Source organism: Asterias rubens, chromosome 2, assembly GCF_902459465.1.
Source record: "Asterias rubens chromosome 2, eAstRub1.3, whole genome shotgun sequence".
Classification (NCBI taxonomy): Eukaryota; Metazoa; Echinodermata; class Asteroidea; order Forcipulatida; family Asteriidae; genus Asterias; species Asterias rubens.
This window is the reverse complement of record NC_047063.1, coordinates 5,746,778-5,764,802: the sequence shown is the minus strand read 5'-3', so window position 1 is coordinate 5,764,802 and position 18,025 is coordinate 5,746,778. Positions and strand designations below refer to the sequence as shown.

The 18,025-nt window shown below is 40.6% G+C and overlaps 1 protein-coding gene across 1 annotated transcript; it reads left to right on the top strand.

Annotated features, from left to right (window-relative positions):
• Window positions 1-6,838: 6,838 nt before the first annotated feature.
• Window positions 6,839-16,706, top strand: LOC117306778 (U6 snRNA-associated Sm-like protein LSm3). Its single transcript, XM_033791284.1, has 4 exons — window positions 6,839-6,961; window positions 11,312-11,419; window positions 15,060-15,155; window positions 15,714-16,706. Exons 1-4 carry the CDS (start codon window positions 6,941-6,943, stop codon window positions 15,798-15,800), a joined length of 312 nt encoding a protein of 103 aa, XP_033647175.1. The 5' UTR covers window positions 6,839-6,940; the 3' UTR covers window positions 15,801-16,706.
• Window positions 16,707-18,025: the final 1,319 nt, after the last annotated feature.

Below are 18,025 nucleotides of genomic sequence, written 5' to 3'. Positions count from 1 at the left end.
CGACAGCTCAGTCAGACGAACGTAGTTCCACACGCTGCGTTGCTTACTGCATGACGACTGCGAGGTGCCAAATCTCCAATAATCCTTTGCTAGCGGGATGCCGCGCTTCGCGCGGCACCCCGCTAGATGATGAAAATCCTTTACACAAATATTTCGAAATGTAATGTGGGTGATGGTGTTATACGCGTCTCTTAATTTTTATGCATGGCGTCATAATTCTAACCCCAAATGAAGCTATTGCGCCCACCTCGTTTTGGGTTAGACGACGTACCTTATGCATACTTTTAGAAACTATAAGGCTCCCCGTGAGCCGGGGGGGGGGGGGGCTCCTTAACGATATACGTTTTTCAAATCAGCGTTGATAGGTGAAAGTTTTACGACCGTTAGCCAGCAATAACTAAAGTTTATTTTGTACTACACTACCAAAACTTTCCCCACACACTCAATATACATTCATAATGCTTGCATTTCCTTTTTGTTGAGTGATATTAAAAAACATCGTAAAAAATGACATTTTCTGCTCGGTACTCACTGTTTTACATGTAGATCGACGAACTGCCGCGGCATGCCGAGCCGCGGCCGAGTCGGACTAAACCATTCTGTGAAAGGGGTGTTCAAGGCAGTGCAGCAGTGCGTGGGTGCTGTCCGTTTACAATACCCGCCGATCACGCATAAAGCTTGCACGCACTGTGGCGGCCATCTTAGATTTGGGAATTTGAGGCATTATGGGACATTTTTGAGCTTGGCATACAGCAAATTCGAGCTTAGTACCCTTCAATACCCCTATATAATGATAATAATAAGACTTGATGCGCACATATCCACCCTGCTGGGTGTTCAAGGCGCAGTAAAACCAAAAACAAAACAAAAAACAAAACACAACACAAAGAAAAACAGACACAACAAAATTAGTCATTGAAAACCTGTGACATAAGATAAGTTTTGAGAAGAGCCTTGAATTTTGCAGTACAAAGACAAGATCGAAGATTAAGTGGTAGAGAGTTCCAGATGCGTGGCGCGGCTGAAGAAAAAGACCTGTCACCCCATGAGTGTCGAGACTTGGGTTCAATGAGGAGAAGCATATAACTTGATCGAAGATTCCTTGATGGAGTGTAAACTTGAAGCAGTTCAGAAATATAGTGGGGAGCCTTGCCATTAAGAGCTTTGTGGACAATGAGCATCAGCTTGAAGATGATTCGTTGAGAGATAGGGAGCCAGTGTAGTTGTTTCAGAAAGGGGGTGATAGAACAGGATTTTCTAGACAGTGTCACAATGCGGGCAGCAGTATTTTGGAGCCGTTGAAGTCTGGAAATCTGGTTGTGAGGAAGACTGTAGAGAAGAGCATTGCCGTTGTCAAGACGAGAAGTAACAAATGCGTGAATGACCTTTTATATGCCATAAATTAACACAGTTTGCCTTGAGGGTTTATTTTTTTGAAAATTTACCCAGTCTATCTTGGGCCCTTCACTTATTCATCGCGATTTATGGAGCGTCACGTCCCACGATACAGAGCGTTGTTACAGCACTAAATTTAGCGAGTCTTCGCAACATGCTGTGTGCCAAAAATCTAATCTATCAACTGTTTTTTTTTTTTCTTTCGGGGGGGGGGGGCGGTAAGAGCGTAGGCCTCTTTTTAGTTTATTCTCATCTGAATTTGTCCTGTAAACTTTCTGGTCAACAGGCTGCACGTTACGGGAGCACTTAACGTGGACGTGAACGTCAAAAAAGTGTATTGTTTATTGTCACTTAGGGCTTATTGCATCTCGCGAAATTTTAACGACACAATTTCTGACCATTCATGTTCACGCTGCTCTAGGAACAAAACCTCCATATACATCCCCTATCTCTGGAACCCTATATATCGTACAAGCTAAATAAAAGAGGTTAATTCGTCCTCACTCCTTAATTTTCTCTAACTTATTTTACTTTCAGAAAGCATGTCAAGTTATTTTTAGGATTTGGTACGTCCAGTTTGAGTCTCAATTTTGTAATAGACACACTCCTAAAAATGAACCCCATTCAGCCGCATGAGGGCTCTTTTGTTTACATTATCTCCAGTAACCAACCCGACGGGCCGATTGCTGAAGCAGGCTACAAAATGGATTTGGCAAAAATGTACATTCTGAGACCTGACCGACACACTGCTCTAACCAATTTTGTGAATCGACTTATTCAAAAGGAAACTTAATGTCGTTTTGCTCCACAACTTTGACCAAATGCAAAGATCTATTTTTACAGCTTCAGAATAGCCTTTAATGTACATGTATAAGTTTCACAAACTTCCGTGATGGGGTAAACTCTGAAACTGCAACACTATACCTCCATGAACAAACCGTATTCTAAAACGGTATTCATGTACTCATTTGAGTTTACTGGCAAAAAGAATCAGAATGTATACACTCTCTTCTTGTAAATAATTTGTTCTATAAAGATAGTGTCCATAGTTTAAAAACAGCAAGATACGTTTTGCATCAATAGTGCAATTTCTGTATGGAGATTTATTGTAAGTCCGAGGTCGCCACCCACTTTCAACCTAAAGTGGTACCACGGCGACCTCCTTCACCAAGAAACAGGTGGCCTGTCTCAAAACCAGACAACACACCACTCGCAATACACTGACCAGAATGTAAGGAGAGGTTGGGCTTGATTACACATGCTTACTTTATTTGTGTAAACCCCCCACCCAACCCAAAATGTTATTAATAGACACCTTTCAGGCTCCTTCCAACCTTATAGCCCTACCCAAAATTTCCAAATTATAAAGCTTCCGTTTGATCCCATCCGCCTTGTCCATAATTCTCATGCCGTTTGGAAGTGACTGCTTTTTTTAAATAATAATTCTCAATTTAAACTTAATCTTTTCAACAAATGAGTCACCTGTCAGAAGGATTTCGGAAGTCTTCGCAGGCGACCAGCACCCGATTTCACGAAGCGCTGCGACGCGTCGCAAGTGCAAGTTGCGACCGGTTACACGTCGTAAGTTGCGATGCGTGTGAATCCATTTCATCAAAGTTACGATGCGTTGGATACGTCGCAAGTTCCTTGACAACGAGGAAGAACATAGGGTCGTCGTAAGAATGCTATGTTTCATTTGTTTACGCACAAAATGCATGAAAGGACATAACAATTACCACACGTAACTTCCGTGAACCAATCGGGAAGACACTAGACAACAAATGGAAATTAACCCTCCCCCCAAAAAAAAAGTTCGGGTAAAAGAAAAGAAAACAAACACACGCATAACAAACGAGCACACAAAAACTAAAACAACTAACAAATAAATAATTATAAACCAACCCCAAAAACCCAAACTAGTCCGAAACGGTGTCTGCCATCTTGAATGAACTATAATACACGACTGTTTCATGACCAAGTTGTACACAACATAAAACAGCAGTAGAACTTTAGCAGTTCATCCTCGTCCAAAGGGTTGTTTTTATTAAGAGTGAAAATAGTTTGTATTGCGACTCGTCGCACTTACGACGTGTTTGGTGAAATGGATTGTGGAACTCGTCGCAGCCACGACGTGTCTTAGGTCTGCGACGCATGCAAACCCTGCGATGCGTCGCTACTTGCGATGAGTTTCGTGAAATCGGGGGCAGGTGACTCATTTGACAGTGTTTCGCAGATGGTTCTCCGGATTGGTTCACTCATTGCCCCTTGCCTATGGGCAGCCAAAAGGGCCAAAAGCTAAATAAACTAAAAACTAACTATATTTTTGAAAACTAACATAAAAAACGAAAATCAAAGAACAATAACAATTAATTAAGATAAACAATAATACCAATAATAAACAAACGAAATTTATGTGTTGATCGTAAAAACAGAGCACCAAAAGTTAAAAATGAATGAAATAAAAATAAAATAAAAAACAATAATGATCACCACGCGATAGCTTCTTTTCCACATTTTTCATTTTAGTTGGCTATGTTAAGGGATTAAAAGGGCTGCAATCCTACCCTTAACAAATTACACATCACATTTATGCCCTGGTTAAAGTTATAATATCATTTTTCAACAGTAATCTGATAAAAATTATTATTATGCGACACCACTTTCGCAAAACAAAGGTTTATCTGTAGGTTATGGGTTTGCCGTCTCCTTATTCATGGAATTTGCCTCCCAGTGATGAAAAGTAGCACCCCCTATAATGTTCTCTTTCCAACCACGTCCGCAGCATTACTATTTAATTAAAACAAAAACCTTTACTGAATTACTGTCTGGTTTGTGCAGTTCGTAATTGTAGACGATACATTTATATGAATCAGAAGTGCTTAACAAATATGTTTTTCTTCTAAATTTATGCACATAAAGAGGCTTGATTTTTCACCCCCAAACCGCCAGAAAGCTCAGAGCTCCAGTTGCCCCTGGACCCCCACCGAGGCTTCGCCCCTGGACCCCACCAGGGGCCGTAAGGCCGGCCCCGAGACCCCACACAATAAATTGGTTCGAGCCCCCCCCCCCCAACATAATCCTAGAAAGCTCTACGTAAAAATGCTGCAGGTGTAGCGCTGTGTACAGGGGATGGTTAAGCGGCTGGGCAGGGTCACAATACAAATCACTGTGGCAAACCACCCATCCTAAGTTAAGACAAATCTTAGTGCTTTGTGAAATCGTACGTTTGTCCGTCTTTTTTCCGTTTCGGCATTGTCGATCCCATCCATATTTTCCAGTTTCCAGCGGGTCCCGACAGTGGTTCTTTCCCAGTCCAGTTTATATCCCGTTTCGTTTATTTTGTTCCCGTTCAGTTTATTATTTTCCTGTCCTGTCATTTTCAAGTCCCTTTTCTTTTTCCACCCTCACCAGCCCCGTTCATTTTTTTCCCCAACTCCCTGTCCCGTCCCATATCTAACCCACGCCTCCGTGCCTCCCGTCCCCGCGATCCCATGCATTAATTGGCATTGTTCTTTGCTTGCCACTGTTTGCCCATAACTCATATTTTTCCAGTTTCCCGCGGGTCCCATGTGTGGTTCTTTCCCGTTTCATGGGCTTGATTTCCCCCATTCCAGTTTAATATTTTCCTGTCCCATGTCCCATATCATGTTATAACACACCTCTTGCTTTTTCTGTATTCTGGTTGGCTGAAACACGGTCACGTGGGATGAACTAATATAGTGATCGCGTGATTTTTTCAATTCCTACCCCAGCCCTGTTAATTTTCTCCGTCATTTTATTTTTGCCGTTCCCCGTCCCCCGTCCCACAGACGTACCACTGTCCCAAATCTAACCCGTGCCCCCTTCCCGTCATCCCGCCCGTGAATTGTTCTTTGCACTTTTTTCCCGTTCTCCGTGGGTCCCGCCAGTCAGGTGTTCTGCGTTTCGTGTATTTTTTTTCTCTGTCCAGTTTATTTTTTCCCTGTCCAATGTCATCATTAGTCCCTTTTTCTTTTTCCCCTTCCCGTATTATTTTCCCGCCTCGTGAAATGGAACAGTCCAAATTTTACCTTGCGATGATATTCCTCCCATTCCATGGCCTCTGAGTAACACTCAATATAATGTGTAAATCATCAATGGTCGCACAGCAGCCAGTGGATCCGATGAGCAGTACGCGCTGTGGTCCCTGGGGTGGATTTCACAAAGGTAGTCCTAACTTAGGACTAGTCCTAGGCAATGCTAAGAGATGGGACCAGTCCTAAGTTAGGATGAGTAACTGGTCCTAACATTGCCTGGGACTAGTCCTAAGTTAGGACTACCTTTGTGAAATCCACCCCTGGGGATCCAGGAGCCGCACGCGCGCGCTGCAAATCAGATCCACTACATCTAGCAACCAAAGATCATACTCTATGATCTTTGCTAGCAACCGACCAAATTTGTCGGGCTCTAAACCACAGATTTGTATAGACCTTTCTTTTGTTGATAAACAAACCGCCTTGGTTGGCATGGTCGGCCGAATAGTAACACTCAATCGTATTAAACAGATGTTTTAACCAAATTCTACATTTTCTGCAAACTTTCAAGTAATAAAATATCTCTCATATTAGTTGTTTTGTTTGAACAAAATAAACAAATTTTGTTACATTGTTACCAAAAATAGAGATCTTTTCTTGATTTGCACCTATGGCTTTCCATAGTTTTCCAAACTGGGTTGGCAAAAACTCGGGCTGTGACTTGCAAAAGAAGGGTCTAATGTCTGTGCTCAAATTATGGCTTAAAACTAGTTTCGCTCGTCCCAAGCATGGGCCAATTTCTTTGCTAAAAGCACGATAATGGCTTGCTTATTTTACATTATTATGTTACTAACTGGCCACAATTTCATGACATATACATTCCCCTGTGACTGGTATTTAGCTGTTGTTTACTTGGCATAACGAGCGCAGTCTTGGCCGGTAATCTGATTTTACTAAGCAAGGTGTAGAATTGGTAAGAAACACAAATCGTGAAGATCACAGATTTACATAAAACTTACATGGTCTAATGATGATGATAGTTGAAAACATCCCTAGAAATATTTCTGTCTGGAATGTCATATTTGATGAGAAATAAATAATATAACTTCGCGTTTGGAGTTTCGCTCAGTGAGTTTTATTCATTTTTGTTTTGGCATCAATGCAATGCAAAATTTGTAATCGGTTTTTCACTATTTTCTCGTGACCAAGATGGGCGATCGATCTCAATTTTCTACAAGTTTGTCAGTTTATGTATATGGCTGATTACATAAAGTGCTTACAACAACTGTTTTGCTAGCAAAACTAATTCTGTAAAATTGGGCCCCATCCGCTAGCTGGGGCCGAGCGAAAAAGCTAGTTTGATTCCCGCGCCGAACACGGCGCCCTCAATCGACCATTTCGTCACAGAGTATTCTACGCTGGCCGCATTGCATCCCCCCCCCCCCATTGCAGCACACAAGACACGGCCGGCCAGCGCTACACTCGCACTCAACTGTTTTAGCAATTGTGGTCATACAACAGCTCTCTGTGGTCCCAGACATAATTTCGACGGAATGGCGGACGAGCAGGAGCAGGTAACTCGCTTATTACCAATATTTAAGGAAAATTTCCCGTATCCTGCCACCACTTACGTGACTTAAAATAAACAAACCAAGTAATTTTTACCATCTGAGATGCATTGACTTGAGAATTCCGCCCCAGTTACTGGGTCTACTCTAGTGTCATGATGATGGGTTTTCACTCCACTCAGCTAGCCCTCAGCATGGATGATGGTAGGATAATGCGACAACTGTTCATAATCAAAAACTAACTTTTTTTTCTAATTTAATTTGAATTCTACCTCCAAAAGGTTTATCGCGAATAGCAAAATATCAAGAGAGGGCGCTGTTGAACCCACACAAAGGTATATAGGCGTTGGGTGCGCGAGTCGTACAAACTGCATAGTAACCGCCCCATATTCCTTCCCACAATGCAGTGCGTTTCTGAATCACGATAAACCTTATGAATAAATGATGATCTATCCATGGAGGAAGGAATAGAAGGAGCTCGAACGACCCGCAAAACTGCAGAGTAACCTCAAAAGAATACCCTAACAATGCCCCTGTCTGTAACTTACCTGTCTGACCAGTGGAAAAAGATAGGAGACCTCCAGCTGGACGGCCGATTAACGAGCAGGATTAGATCCCTTTGTACCGAAGGTGTGGTACCGCCACTCTGCACCGTTGCCTTCGTGTAAAGTTGAATCATTAGAGACAAGAATTGTGAATATACACGTTTTCATTAGCCGTTTGTGGTGTTAACGTGGAAATATCATAGCATATTTTTACATTTTTTGCAACTTTCCGGTCACTAGCGGTGGATCAAAATTTTGGTATAGGCACACGAGGGTGGTTTGTATTTAATTGTGTTAATCTTTAAGGTGTGCAGTAGCGTCTCAAAAAAGTAGTTTTTCCATATGACGTGGCGCAAATTCACACACACCAGGTTGCCCATTGTTTGTGTACGGTATGTGGGTGATTACGAGGTGACGTTAAACGACCGCGGTACCACGGGTTCGACTTTTGAAGTCCAATCGTTCGAGCTCCTTCTCTTCCTTTCTCCATGATCTATCCATCATCCATGTCTACTTCTAGTTGCGATAATGTAACCCTCCTCCCGACGGCAATTTTCTGCTCGGTACTGACTGTTGTTTTTCTGCCGCATCGCACGTTTTTTTTACTTCTAAATCGACTACATCAAGTGTTGAAATCTTCAAAGTTTTGGTCTCACCATCATAACCATGGTCTCGTTGCGAGAGATCGTCCGCCATTGACAGTGTACATGGAAGTAGATAGAATAGAAATGTAACACCCAACCATCATTCATAGAGCGCCGAGTGTGGGCCGGATTAACTATAGAATACAGGGCCACACTCGGCTAACCCTAACCCTAACCCTAACCCTGATTGCATTCACGCAGCGTGGATTAAGTGGAGTGGCCCTGTATTCTATAATTGTACCTGTGGTCTTGTATTCTATACTCCCAAGTCAATATAGACATGATAAAGCATAGTTGCAATCCCGATGGCCGCACAGGCCGGAGGGTTACGAAGCTTCCGCAATGTGTGCAGGGCGAAATGGTTAAAAACGTACAATTTCGTCAGCAGATTTGCTCCATTTTTACCACTTTTGAAAATCATGACACAAATTCTAGGAACACGAACTTGATCCTCAATATGTCTAATGAATCCTACCATATCACTCAAAACACCAAATTGAGGAAATAATTTGAAGAAAAAGGACAAAAACTTGCCAGATCCCCGAGCGAGGGAGTAAAAAATGTCCCAGGTTGAAAATTCAAATCTGAGGGGGGCAGGTCTTCGGCTGTGTGTGCTCGTCACCGGGGTCAACGACTCAGCATTGTGTGGTGCATTGTGTATCCCGCGGTAACTGTGCAGCAGTAGTCTTGGTTCCAAGACCATTGGTGTTGTGCAACGTTCTGATCTATGCACCGCAAAAACTGAAACGATTATTCAGAAATTGAAGGCTCATGAAATGTAATCATTCAATTAGGAAACGTATACTTTCTAACAAAGAACAGTTGCCGAGTATGTTATTTTAAAAAATAGTACAAATTCAACTTAGATGTGTGCAAAAGATAGGGGTTTCGGAATATAGGGATGTCTGAATTTAGGCAGAGTTGTCGGAACATATGAGTGTCGGAACGTAGGGGAGTCAGAATATGTAATCGTTGAGATACACCAAGTGAGAAGACTGGTCTTTGACATTAGTAAAGGTGTCCAGTTTCTTTAACCAAGCTGAGAGTAGTTAGTGTGATTTAATGAGCCAAGGTAGTTAGTGTGATTTCTTGAAACAGCAATGAGTCACTCCTTGATTTCTTGAACTAGTCAATGAGTAGCGCCTATCGGTGAGTCTCTACGGAACACGGTAAATAGTGTTATTTCTTTAAACAATCAATGAGTCACTCCGGAACACAGTAGTTAGTGTGTTTCTTGAAGCTGCAAATGAGTCACTCTGAAACATGGTAGTTAGTGGTATTTTTTGAAACAGCCAATGAGTCACTACGGAACACGGTAGTTGGTGTGATTTCTTGAAACAGCAAATGAGTCACTCTGGAACACGGTAGTTTGTGTTATTTCTTGAAACAGTCGATGAGGAACAGGGTAGTTAGTGTAAGCAGCAAATGAGTCACTCCGGAACACGGTATTTAGTGTGATTTTTTTAAACAGCCAATGAGTTACTTCGGAACACGGTAGTTATTGTTATTTCTTGCAACAGTCAATGAGTCACTACGGAACACAGTAGTTAGTGTTATTTCTTGAATAACACAATGAGTCACTCCGGAGCATGGTAGTTAGTGTGATTTCTTGAATAACACAATGAGTCACTCCGGAGCATGGTAGTTAGTGTGATTTCTTGAAACAGCCAATGAGTCACTCAGGAACACGGTAGTTAGTGTTATTTCTTGGAACAGCAAATGAGTCACTCCAGAATCACAAACGAACAGCGCCCTCTAGCGGCAAAACAAATTGTTTTAATTTTTTTTAATTTTTTTTTATAGCGCCCTCTAGCCAGATAATTTCGGATAGTTGCCCAGCGGTATCCGAATAACAAAAATTCACTTTTCTCCCAGCACTACTGATTTCTCAACCAATCAGTTGGGTCAGTTACTTGTAACTCGGGGCTTGCTAAACGCATTGCTCAGACCACTATGCAGATACCTCCTTGTTTTTTATGAGAAAAAGCATCTTCAGGGAACAATTTCCCTTGTATAGCAAGTTTTGAACAAAATTCGTTGTTCGTTTGTGAATGAGACCTTATGAGATATTAGTTTTAGACAGTGTCACTCGGTTCATTCATAAAAATGACCGGATCTAATTTAAAGATGGCGATTTGCTTTTTCTTATGATCGTGATTGACTCTACATGAAGGAAAACTTTTGTAATCTTTGAACAAATTATGTCAGAAATGTCATTGTTTTAACTCTTCACGGAGGTGAGCATAGTTAAATACTTAATTTGTGCTGTTTTATGCTGTCTTAATAGAAGTTTCATAAGGATTCAGACAAAACATATCAGTTGTCGCCCGACGTCCGCGTTTTACTTGGTTGAAATTACAGAACTATCCGGTTTATAAATAGGTATTCGCGCCCTATGCGGATATCCGGTTAAGAAAAAAAAGGCATTCGCGGTTACGGATAGGAAAACCTATTCACCGGATATTCAAATAATTCGCCCAGGCCTAGTTCCAAGACCATTGGTGTTGCGCGGTCACACACAACCAACGTTCCGATCTATGCACAGCAAAAACTGTATGCTTGTAATGAACGAACGCTAGCAGGGGCTCTGTTTCTCTGATTTCCGGATCTCTCACCATGATCGCACCAAGGTCTTGGATATTTGCAAATTGAAGGCGTGGCCAGACTATGCAAATGACTCGTAATGCATGCAATATTCATATCACGTGACGGGTTGAAGATGACTATTCAAACTGGATGGAGTCAAAGGTCAATGAATGACTCACACGTTGCTGTGATCATGGTGAGAGATCCGGAAATCAGAGAAACAGAGCGCCCTCTAGCATTCGTTCATTACAAGCACGTACAGTTTTTGCTGTGCATAGATCGGAACTTTGGTTGTGTGTGACCGCGCAACACCAATGGTCTTGGAACCAAGACTATGGTTTATCATGAACATGGAGTTCTGTGCTTTCGGGTTTGGGAATCATTGGCTAAATTTAGAGTATTGTACAAAGCAGAAGTCAATCAAAATACTCCCCATTTCTGGTATTTTAGATAACACTACATGTAGGTGTTCGGGTGTTAAGTTGTGCTTCATTATTTCCAAACAATTAAATGAGAACTGTTTCCTTGTCCATCATTCATCAGGTTTGATTTTTTAAGTAACTCATTTGTGTAATCAACAGGTACCAACTAATGCAGTGGAAGAGCCTTTGGATTTGGTTCGCCTTTCTCTGGATGAGCGTATTTATGTTAAGATGAGGAATGACAGAGAGTTAAAAGGAAGATTAAATGTAAGTTTACTTAGTCAATGAAATGCATAAATTTCAAACCACAACCACAGTCCCTGATTATAAGAACACTCTGGATATTGAGCGGGGAGCGGTTAGGGATGCTAGTAAGGGTTGCCTGTAAATTATAGGACTCTCAACAAAACCTATAAAACCATAAAAATGTGTGAAAGTTTCTTCTTTGTATGCCACAACAATAGTTAGCCTCAATGTGCTGCAATCTGGGACTTACACAAACATGCTCAAAGAAGACGGTGGCGATGAAGTGACAAAACAATAGATTTACTAAAACGCCAAATCCAACAAGCCTGACACCTGGTCTTTAGACAGTTAGCTGCCAAAGTTTTCTCCAAGCCCTCCAGTCCTCCCTCCCTCCCCCCTCCCTCCCCCCTCCCTCCCCCCTCTAATCTCAGATTGTGCTCTGTGGTTATAGTATGGATCGATATTCAGCTTCTCAGCTACATGTATGACAGTACAGTGTGCATAAGGCCATAGAGCATGGAACAGAAAGAGAACTACAGCTCCAAAGCTCAAATTATTCCAATTAGCGCTGCACCCACCTTCAATGGAAACACTATGGATGTGAACCGCAGCGCCTGTAAAAGGCTGTACACATTCCGACCGCGGCGAGCTCTTTGTACCCCATGTGTGTTACCGCCTTTCGCTGCCGTCGCTGGTATCACATCGTTTTCCATTCATACATAATTATTGGAGTGGTAAAGTAGCAACTCACAAGTTCAATGCGTGCGCAGTAGAAAATGTCAGCCACGCTGCATGCGCACAGTGCTACATTAGAAACTGTCGACTTTGAGCTTTCTACTGAATTTTGAAGCCAAAAAATCGGCCCTTCCTGTGATGAGTTATGACATTTGTTAGATTTTGCTGATCGGGAAAATTATGAAATATTGATTGTTTTATCATAAAAAGAATGTAGGTGGTTTCCGGCCGTTGAAAACAAATTGAGATTGTTTGCAAACGTTTTTTCTATCGGGTGGTATGCATTTGAACGGTAGACACAATTAGACACAAACTGAAAACAGGGAATATAAAACAGCTTACAGGGAATATAAAACGGCTTTTACATTTTTTTTTTCTACTTTAAGACAATTTTGGGTGGGATCATTATTGTAATGAAAATGATGTGTTTGTTGATAAGAATATTACAAAGAGGTAATTCCTATTGCATTTTCGTTTGCCAAAATCATTGAAATGTCGTTATTCTTAGCTAAAGTCATCTATGCCGTATTTTGTTGGTTGAGAAGGACGCTTGAACGCAATGCAATCTGGTTTTTTTTTCTGTGACGTAACCACAGACACATAATACCCAAGTCTTTCATGGTTCTTTATACTTCGCTTGCCAGGAATTGCGCCCGCAGATGTTTCTGCCAATTAGCGCTGGTCATTTGTGACCACGGTAACACACCTGGAACCTTTGAAGTACGGCTAGTTGTAACTCCATCTGTTCCTTGCTCTATGCCAGTAACGCAGGCCATCTGCCAAAGTAATTGTTGGAAATGTTGAGACACTTTTTGCAGTCAAGTTTTTTCTTTTTATGCCACCAGGATCATGCATACTTGTCAACTATTTGTTAATTCCATCATCTTGAATTTGTCTTGTCTTTTATTTGAATTGTATTAATTTTGCACATCATCCCCCACCCCCATATGGCCTGTCTTTCTGGTTTTGACCATTTTCAAATCATATTACACGTGCTAGTCATGTACATGTATGCCACTTCAGGGAAAACTAACTTCTTAAATTTCACTTGATATCCTGCAGCAGCAATGACCGTACATAGTAAATTGTTGATTTTTTGCAAAAAAAAGTAAGTTGGTAACGGCAGCCATTTTGTAAACAGTCACATTCCATGCTCTTTTTAAATCCTTCCACATGATAATTTTTATGTGTATTGCAAGAGGTCAACATTTTTGTATAATGTAGAGCTCTGTTCATTTTAGTGTGTTTCAAACACAATTTTACAAATAAATAGCAGCCGTCTTGAATTTTTGGCTGCTGTCTTGGATTTCTCGCTTGTGAACCAATTTTTTTAGTAGAACATTGTTTTTTCTTGGAGAGGGCACCATTCCCTTCATTTTGATGTAGATCTCCCCTTCACCACTGGGGATGCAGCATTATTCTACATGTATTATTCTACATTTAGTTGACCCAAATCGTGTTGTTTGAGTAGGAAAAGTTTGAGTTATTGTTAATACAATTGCAAGTTAGGTTTCACTCTTCCTTTTCACTTCTCTCTGTCGTGCCTTTGTTCTCGGTGACAATTATGAATTAGCCACACGTAACACTATCCTTGACCATAGTTTGACTAAGTTTATTTGCGGCCAATGTGTACGCCATCCAGAGCTAGCTGTGAGCCCCCTATATTTGTTTGGGAACCCATCGATGGAAACAGGAGCAAGGGCAGGAGGAGACTCTTTTAAAACCATAGTACCTGCTCAAGTGCAAGAGTGTGCCAACAACAATGATCACAGCAGCAGTCTTGGCAACAAGTCCCAAACGCCCCGCATGTGGAAAGAAGTGTTCTTTGTGTGGCAAATGAATCGTTTCGCTAAACTCTGGCGCTCGTCACAGAACATTCAATGCGTGGATGACCCCTACAGTGATGATCAGAATATAGTGTACACGGTAAAGGACATTACGCACATCGGTCTGGGCAATTTTAAAGACTGTGTAATAACAATCGATGGCAAGCCCATGCGCCTTCTCATTGACCTTGGTGGGAAGGTCTCAATACTAGATGAAGCAGTCTACAGACCACACTTTACGCACCATCGTCTCCAATCCCCTACTTCAACCCTTCATGGCTACTTCGACTCCAAAATTGAAGTACACAGGGTTCTAGCTGTCCCAGTTGACTACAAAGCTATACACTACAGGTGTTCTCCTTTCTCATTGCAAAGGGACGGAGTTTCATGGGTGTTCATCTTTTTGACAAGCTTGGGTTCAAAGTCCTCTGGGAGCCTAATTAAAGACACTGGACACTATTGGTAATTGTCAAAGACCAGTCTTCTCACTTAGTGTATTGCAACATGCATAAAATAACATACCTGTGAACCTTTGACAAAGTTGCGAGATAACTTTGAAAGACAAAAACACCTTTGTCATACGAAGTTGTGTGCTTTCAGATGCTTGTTTTCGAGACCTCAAAATCTAATTCTGAGGTCTCAAAATAAAATTCAGAGAAAATTACTTCTTTCTCGAAAACTACGTCCCTTTGGAGGGAGCCGTTTCTCACAATGTTTTATACCATCAACCTCTCCCCATTACTCATTACCAAGTAAGGTTTAATGCTAATAATTATTTTGAGTAGTTACCAATAGTGTCTACTGCCTTCAAGGTCAAGCTCAAAGATGTCGAGAATCTGGAGAATCTCCAGAAGACGATCAGAGCATACTGATCGAAACGTCGAGTTAAAACCAACGGTTCTTTTCAGAACCTCCCCAACTCATTAGAGATAGTCATTACATGGTGTTACCGCAAACCTTTCTATATCATTCTAGTAAAGACGGAACAAACAGCGCCACAAGCTGCATAATGCAAATGACCTAAAGCAAATCTGTCTATGAAAGTATAGGCCCTACTGCATTTTCAAATGTTACTAAGTTTGTTTATCTTTATTGTTCAGGCATATGATCAACATCTTAATATGATTCTTGGTGATGTAGAAGAAACGGTGACAACCATGGAAATAGATGAAGAGACATATGAAGAAATATACAAGGTAGAAAATAACATGAAGCAAAAGTTTTAAAATGTGTAAGCTATTGTACATGTACCCATTCTGTATAATTACAAAAGGTATTTGTCAGTGCTAGACATCTTTCATTGTTGTTTTCTCCTACTTCTTTTTTACACACTTCAAAAATGTAGAAGCTTGAAAAAAAATGTGTGTATATTTGTCAAGGTTCTTCTGCCTGCTTATCGGAAGAGAAACAATTTAGCACGTGAGATTTGAGTTTGTGCTGCCTATTTGCAACACATCGTAATGATCAGGGTGTGGATTTCACAAAGAGTTAGGACTAGTCTCATCTCGAGTTAGGACCAGTTACTTGTCCTAACTTAGGACTATCAATGCAATTTGTTTATCTCCTAGCTCGTCTTAACTCTTTGTGAAATCGACCCCAGATCTGGTTTGGTTAACCACTGAAAAATTGCAGCACTGACGTTTCGTTGTGCTTTTATAGTGGGAAAACTGTTTTTGCATAGAACATGACTGATGTACATTTATATGAGTATGTGGTTTTTCTCTAACTTATCTTACAACTGTTATTTGCAACAGACTACAAAAAGGAACATTCCCATGCTGTTTGTTCGAGGAGATGGAGTTATTCTGGTTTCACCGCCATTAAGATCTGGAACATTGTAATGGACAAAATGTAGCCCAGCACTTTAAATGGGATCTTCTGCAAAATGGACCATGCAAATGTAGGCTGCAAAAGAAGATGTTTCTCAGGTATACTGGCATCATTTTTCTTCATTACCTCATGGCTTAGGCCATAACTGAACGAATGGTTTTGGAAGTGGCTGTTGTCTGTTTGTCAAAAAGGGTTAATCTTCAATGTTGCTTCTTGCACAAAGGGTACAATACATTGTGTTGCAACTCTGTCACAGTGTAGACATGACGTCGTGTTTAGCATGTACATTTGTATACTTATCACATAGTACATGTTCATGACCACATGAACATGTACTACAAATTGAGCACGGTTTTGAAGTGGGGCAGTTAAAAAAAAAAAAACGCCATAAAACAATATTTATGTTCTATGTTTTGTGCTCTCTTAAACTTGCAAATAATGGACTTTTTAGACAGTGACACGCTTGTGTACAAGTCATGCATGAAGCAGAACTGTGTTGGCAAAAATAATCTTGGCACAAAATATTTTGTCACATGCACTGGCTTAGAGGTGATTATAACCAGTCACTTGACCATAAGGTAAAGTTACAGTTTCTGAAATCTCATTTTATGTAAAACTTACTCCAGTGGTGCCAATTTATTACTACTTTAAATAATGACCAGCCCCTTTTTAACTTTGATATAGGCCTCAACATGAAGCGTAAAAGTGTAATGGAATGTGGGATTTGGGGCTTTGCATGGTGAGGTATCGAATTGGTTCCTATAATTGTGTCTTTTTAAAAATTATGGTCAGATTACTGGTCAGTCAAATACATTTGCACTGAATTGGAAATCTTTTAAGTTGATTAAAGACACTGGGCACCAGTCTTCTTACTTTGTGTATCTCAACATATGCACAAAATAACAAACCTGTAAAAAGTTGACCTCAATTGGTTATCAAAGTTGTGAGATAATAAATGAAGAAAAATCACCATTGTTACACGAAGTTGTCTGCTTTCAGATGCTTGATTTTGAGATCTCAAAATTTAATTCTGAGGTCTCAAAATCAAATTCAATTTTTTTTAGTGGATAACTGCATTCCTTCAGAGGTAGCCTTTTCTCACAATGTGTTATACTATCAACAGCTCTCCATTGATCGTTAACAAGTGAGTTTTTATGCTAACAATTATTTTGATTAATAACCAATAGTGAACAAGCCTTTTATAAGTTAACAAAGTAAAGATGCAATTGCTGGTTTTCAATATCGTTTTGTCAAGTCCCTTTTCTTGTAAACTATCTGTTCTTGGTAATCAAGTGAAAGGAATATCACAGCCAAACAGGAACACATATTGATTGTCACCAACAAAGTTATGCTCTTGTACTCAAAATAAATGGTTTTGCAGTAAACCCTAGTGTGAACCAATTAAATATTTCAAAGAAAGTATTTGTTGTCTTCCTGTAAATTAAAAAAAAAATTTTTTTCAAGGTATTGACTGACCCCTTGCACGCGCGTCACCTGCGACGACTGATGACACGCTCACCATGTTGTTGGGCAGTTAGGTTTACATGTATTAACGCCACGTCACCTAAAATGCACACTTCACGTCATAACGCCCAGCAAAGAGTTATATATTGTATATAAAAACGCACAGTAAAATTGCCCACCAGTATGGCGCATTCAAGATTTTTCTGATGATGACGTCAGGTGAAATGGGTCAATAGTAAAGATTTTTCTACAAGAGCGATGGTCGTGTTTGCATACGTGTAGTATTCATGAGCTATCTAAACCAAGCTAACCAAGCTATGTTGGACATCAGAGATTTCTTGATTTATGTCCGAAACTTCCGAAACAGAATTTCAAAAATCAGCATAGTCTCAACCCTACACAGCCCAATAAATGTACAGGGGATTGTCTCAATGTCCACCTCCAATGAACTGCTATGGCAGAAGGAAGGGCTTATCCCCTTGATGCAAGCAATGGAGGAGGGTTTTGCAGTGGCTTTACTGCGAGAGGGGAGATGTCAGTGCCCCCACCCCAACCTGAAATTTGAAAATTTGATACTATAATAATTAACAGAATAGTTCAATAGTGTTTAGTTTTATAAACTTTTATGGAGCCCTGGTGTCTTATAACTTAATATTTCAAACCACACATAAATGTTGTACCCTTGCATTAGACAGTTTATTTGTCACCAAACGTCTTCAGTAATTCGGGAGTTCAGTAGTTAATGTCTGGAAATGTATAATTACTACCACTG